At 42.0% G+C, this 6082-nt stretch overlaps 2 protein-coding genes across 7 annotated transcripts in view; both read left to right on the top strand.

Moving 5' to 3' along the window:
* LOC106560226 (disabled homolog 1) overlaps nucleotides 1-2724 on the top strand; it is a 170886-nt gene extending 168162 nt beyond the window's left edge. For all 6 annotated transcript variants that reach the window (XM_045687633.1, XM_014122858.2, XM_014122857.2 and 3 more), the window contains one exon: nucleotides 443-2724. Coding sequence is in view for 1 of the 6 variants with exons in the window: in XM_014122862.2 (XP_013978337.1) it covers nucleotides 443-508 (66 nt within the window). In the remaining 5 variants the exon portion in view is untranslated. The remainder of the gene's footprint in view (nucleotides 1-442) is intronic.
* On the top strand, nucleotides 2436-3598 carry dyhc (Dynein heavy chain). Its single transcript, NM_001141150.1, is given in 1 exon segment — nucleotides 2436-3598. A coding segment is annotated over 1 exon segment (555 nt). The 5' UTR covers nucleotides 2436-2604; the 3' UTR covers nucleotides 3160-3598.
* Nucleotides 3599-6082: the final 2484 nt, after the last annotated feature.

The following is a 6082-nucleotide window of genomic DNA, read 5'->3' on the forward strand; positions in this document are numbered from 1 at the left end:
GAGAGAGAGAGAGAACACACACAAAAGAGGGCCCTAACCCAAATGGACCCCTAAACTCTACGCCCTACGCACTTGTGGAGAGGATTTGACAGGTGTAGTTGCTTCAACTTGCCCTCTAATAGTCTAGGTGGAAGTTTCACCATATTGCTTAGACCAATAAAATCCTCTAAGCTCTTCACAAGTGCATAGGGTGTAGGGTTTAGGGGTCCATTTGGGATTGGGCTACACACTCTCTATGCAACAATACCCTCAGCCTCTGCACTATGACTGGTCTCTCTGTCTGCAGCAGGGTGCTACTGCCATCTGGTGTTGACAACAGGAACTGCATGTGTTGCAGCTGGAGAACGGGTCTGTGAGTCTAGGGAGTAGCTGACCTGTGTTCAGTCCCAGTGGGTCATGCTAATACTAACATGCTAACTGTGTCTCCTCTCTGTCTGCCTAGGGGAAGGATCTCTGTCTGCAGGGGAAGGATCCTCTCTATGCCCAGATCAACAAAGGGAGGAAATAAAGAGACTGAACACTGGACTGACCTACCAACGCTGACAAGCCAACCCCATGTGTGTGTGCACGCACGTTCTCTTTATCAGCCTTCGCCTCTGCCTTCTTTTTACCTAGTAATTTCACCTTCCCCTCATCCTTGTCTTTGCCCTTCACCATCTCCTCCTCCTCCTTGACGATGACTCTGGATGCGATGCCACCTGGCCCCTGGAGGGAGGAGAGGAGGGAGGTTCAAGCTACACACACCCTCCAGTGTGAGTTGGAGGGTGTGTGTGATGTGGAGCTGAGGGAAGGAAGGCAGTTTGTAGGGCTGTGAGGAGGAGTCAGGACTTTAGGTTTCTCAGGGAGAGCAGATTTGGTCCTGGGCTGCTTCAGCAGCAGAACTTCCTCATCCTGGAACTTTGCCCTCAAGGACTTGAAGTCCAGAGAGTCTTCTTCCTATCAGACAGAGAAAGGAGGGGAGGGGGGAGAGATAGGTTGAAAACAGGTACCTCATACCTGAAAAAGACTAAAGGATATTAATAGAATTTCAAATCACAGGTTATCATTGAGCCCACTCTACAGATGTAGGATCACCCTGTTGCAGGAGAACTTTCCTGCAATGCAGGGCATTTTAAACTTGTAGTGTTTTTGAGGTTTAAAAAGGCTTCTGAAGTTTGTGATTTCCACTTTGAATTTTGACTTGATTTTCCCTCACGAAAAATGTATCAACCTCTACAAAAATGTAATTCATTAAAATCCACATAATAATTCACATTTCCTGTTGTTGCAGGTTTATTTTCCTGCTGTAGCAAACTGGCTCAAATTAAGATCTTACATCTGTATCTCTCTCTCTTTTCACAGTCTAATTCAACATGAGATAAAACAAACTAAGTGACCGTATCATTATTTTCAAGGTGGGGTGCACAACCCCCAAAGCATCTTCCAGACGCTCTGGCAGCAAAACTGCCAATAGAAACACATAGAAGCCTAATTCCTTTAGGTGAGAGCCTGGGGGCAATAGAACTATAGGTCAGGGGACCTGGGCTTGTGTGTGTGTGTGTGTGTGTGTGTGTGTGTGTGTGTGTGTGTGTGTGTGTGTGTGTGTGTGTGTGTGTGTGTGTGTGTGTGTGTGTGTGTGTGTGTGTGTGTGTGTGTGTGTGTGTGTGTGTGTGTGTGTGTGTGTGTGTGTGTGTCTCATCTCAAGCAGCAGCCTGGCATCCCCTCTTACAAAGGATGGAATGCGCCATCTCCTCCCTCTACTCGCCTTTCATTCTCTCTCTCTTTCTCTCCATCAAACATTGCTAGAGACTATGCTGCCAAAGGGTGACTAGGCCAAGCGTTGTCTCCTTTCCCAACACACACACAGCGGTATCAGACATGGACAGAATTAGTGTCTGTAGCAAGTGGATCCTGGTATGGACTGGTATGCTGAGATCCTTATTTCTGATTGGCTGGTTTATTGGGATCTTGACATCTGATTGGCTATTTGGGTGTTTTGCCTTTATGTGAGTGTCTGCTGGATCACTATGCAGAAACAGACTCTCTGGGAGCTGCTCTCACACACAGTGTTTTTCCAAATGTCTCTTCTCAGAGGGAATGGGAAGGCTTCAAAGTGAATGGACACTGAGGCATGGATGTTGCCAACCTAACAGGCATCGCCTGGCATGAACGAACATTGCCAAACTATCGGATAGTGCCGGACTTCGGATGTATGTTGCCAAACTAACTGATTCTGTGAATGAATTGCTCATTCTCTATAATAGCTTTTGTACAATATGGATTAAAACAGACAAACGGAAATGTTTATTTTATAAGTCAATCAAGCCGCTGGAGTCAGCTCTCCTGGAGTTATACAGTCACAAGGCTTTAAGAGACCTGATTGTCGATTTGCCAAACTAATTTTGTAAATTATAATAACAATGATCATTCTGTCCACAGACTTCTGTGCCATAAAATAGGCAGGCTTCAGTTATGCAACCAGAAGGTATCAAGCAATACCAACATGTCTGTATGTCTAGGTTTCTGTTGCTCTCTCTCAACCTCTGTTGTTCTGTCTATGATCCTATAAGTGTCTTTCCCTAACACAGCCCTTGTCTATACTGCAGCCCTTTATTATCAATATCCATGCTTATCAACAGCCATGTTTATCAACATCCATGCTTATCAACGTCCATGTTTATCAACATCCATGTTTATCAACATCCATGCTTATCAACGTCCATGCTTATCAACATCCATGCTTATCAACATCCATGTTTATCAACATCCATGTTTATCAACATCCATGCTTATCAACGTCCATGTTTATCAACGTCCATGCTTATCAACATCCATGCTTATCAACATCCATGTTTATCAACATCCATGTTTATCAACGTCCATGTTTATCAACATCCATGCTTATCAACATCCATGCTTATCAACATCCATGCTTATCAATATCCATGTTTATCAACATCCATGTTTATCAACATCCATGCTTATCAATATCTGTTGATCAAAATCCATGTTTATCAATATCTGTTGATCAAAATCCATGTTTATCAATATCTGTTTATCAAAATCCATGTTTATCAATATCTATGTGCCAATAACATGTTCCCACTGATGTACCCTGTAACCTCTTACAGTCATACTATCACCACCTCCATGCTTCATATCATCCCTCAGTCTGAGTGATAGGACCCTTACCCATCATCACAACCACACCAGACACTCACAGCTGGCTGTCATCGACCCCTAACCTGTCTGTCTGTGCTACTGCTAGTACTACATCAACTCTGATGCCAATGACTCCCTATTTTATGGCCAAAGTCTATGTGTAATTAGACTCATCTGGACTGACACCTTGAATAACTCTTTGGACAATAGAAAAAGACGAAGAAGAAGAACATTAGGAAGTGGAGTAAAAGGGAAACATGCTGTTTGATTACATAATATTTCTAGACATATTTTATGCTTACCGCAGATAACGTTTTCTTAATGTAAATTGACACATTATTTTTATCTTAATGAATACGATAGCATTCTACAGTGGATTTTTAGAATACTTATTTATTTTCTGTTGATTTACGTCTCCACCATGTATTACTGTTACTATTAAACACATCCCAATGCCAGCTGGGTCTGGGTGATCTGTGTGTGTGTGTGTGTGTGTGTGTGTGTGTGTGTGTGTGTGTGTGTGTGTGTGTGTGTGTGTGTGTGTGTGCCCCTTCTCTCACCTGCCTGACACACTGACACACATCTGTCAAGAAAGGATGGCTTTAATGATGATTTAGTAGACCAATTGTATGAATAATATCCTACAGTATGACATACATATGTTTCTCTAAATAGCCATATCATTATGGAAACATAACATGTATTATTAAGTTTTTACATGTCTATTTACATGTCCGTTTCCATCTCTTAAATCGCTGCGTCTTTGGAATTCAGTTTAAATACCCCTGTTCTCTACTTTGGAATGCTGACAGACTCCCCAAGCGGTGTCCCTTTTCTCTGTCTCTGTTTGTCTAGTACAGGTAGTCCCAAACTGGGGTAGGCGTACACCCAGGGGTACGTGCAATGCCATCGGGGGTACGCAAAATAAAATGTGATACACATTTTTTTTTTTTACATTTTCTTCACATTTACAAACAGTCCATTTATATTTTCCAACGGGGCTATACATTTGGGTGAGGTTTTTTTCTCACCTGAGTAGCCTCGTTTCACTGTCCAAAAGAAAATTAAATAATCTAGTATTCAGTGAAATAACAACACAATGTCAAATACAGGTAGCCTAGTCAAATAATTAACATCCAATCACATTAACCTTTACTCTCTAGCGGGAAACCTTCACTCTTGCACAGACATTTAGAAACGAAACATGACAATTTGAAAAATAAGCCACAGGAGATTTTTGAGCGAGAATTAAGACGATTTTCGACTAGTCAGACATGTATAAAAGCAACAGATACCATTAATAAGAAGGGGCTAGAAGCGTCTTATATGGTGAGCTACCGAGTGGCTAGGACAGGCAAGCCCCGTACTGTTGTGGAGGACTTAATGACTTAGTGACATGGCAGGAGATGTTTTGAAAGAATTACTGCTTCGCATACAAGCCAGTGAATTCTATGCATTACAGCTGACTGAGTCAACAGATGTGGCGGGACTGGCACAGCTCCTGGTATATGTTCGTTATGTTTATGGGGGGTCAACTAAAGAAGACATCCTCTTCTGCAAACCACTGGAAACCAGGACAACATGAGAGGATATTTTTAAAGTACTGGACAGCTTTGTGACATCAAATGGACTTTGGTGGTTAAGATGTGTTGGTATCTGTACTGATGGTGCCAAAGCCATGACAGGGAGACATAGTGGAGTGGTAACGTGCGTGCAAGTAGTTGCTCCCGATGCCTCTTGGGTACACTGCAGCATCCACCGAGAGACTCTTGCTGCCATGGGAATGCCTGACAGCTTGAAAGATGTTCTGGACACTACAGTGACAATGGTTAACTTTGTTAAAGCAAGGCCCCTGAACTCTTGTGTATTTTCTGCATTATGCAATGATATGGGCAGCGACCATGTAACGCTTTCACAACATACAGAAGTGCACTGGTTATCAAGGGGCAAGTATTGACACGTTTTTTTTTAATTGAGAGATGAACTTAAAGTTTTCTTTACTGACCATCATTTTCACTTGTCTGACCGCTTGCATGATGACAAGTTTCTCACATGACTGGCCTATCTGGGCGTTTTTTTCTCGCCTGAATGATCTGAATCTAGGATTACAGGGACTCTCAGCAACTATATTCAATGTGTGGGACAAAATTGAGGCTATGATTAAGAAGTAGGAGCTCTTTTCTGTCTGCATTAACAAGGACAACACACAGGTCTTTCCATCATTGTATGATTTTTGTGTGCAAATGAACTCAAGCTTACGGACAATGTCAAATGTTCTGTGAAAATGTAATTTAATCAGAAGCCACTGCCAGATTTCTGGATAGGGTTGCACTCAGAGTTTCTTCCCTTGGCAAATTGCGCTGTTAAGACACTGATGCCCTTTGCAACCACGTACCTATGTGAGAGTGGATTCTCGGCCTCACTTGCATGAAAACTAAATACAGGCACAGACTGTGTGTGGAAAATTATTTAACTTCTTCAAGGTTGGTGTTCCGTCTGCGGGACCATTGAGCTAACGTAGGCTAATGTGATTAGCATGAGGTTGTAAGAAACAAAAAAATCCCAGGACATAGACATATCCGATACGGGCAGAAAGCTTAAATTCTTGTTAATCTAACTGCACTGTTCAATTTACAGTAGCTATTACAGTGAAAGAATTCCATGCTATTGTTTGAGGAGAGTGCACAGTTATGAACTAGAAAATGTATGAATAAACCAATTAGGCACATTTGGGCAGTCTTGATACAACATTTTGAATAGACATGCAAGAGTTCACTGGATCACTCTAAAACGTTGCACATATAGTGCTGCCATCTAGTGGCCAAAGTCTAAATTGTGCCTGGGCTAGAATAATTCATTATGGTCATTCTCTTGCATTTCAAATATGATGGTACTAAAAAAAAAAATTTTGGTTTTACTCAAATATAACTGTCTGTAGCTC

The sequence above is a fragment of the Salmo salar genome, chromosome ssa10, assembly GCF_905237065.1.
Source record: "Salmo salar chromosome ssa10, Ssal_v3.1, whole genome shotgun sequence".
Classification (NCBI taxonomy): Eukaryota; Metazoa; Chordata; class Actinopteri; order Salmoniformes; family Salmonidae; genus Salmo; species Salmo salar.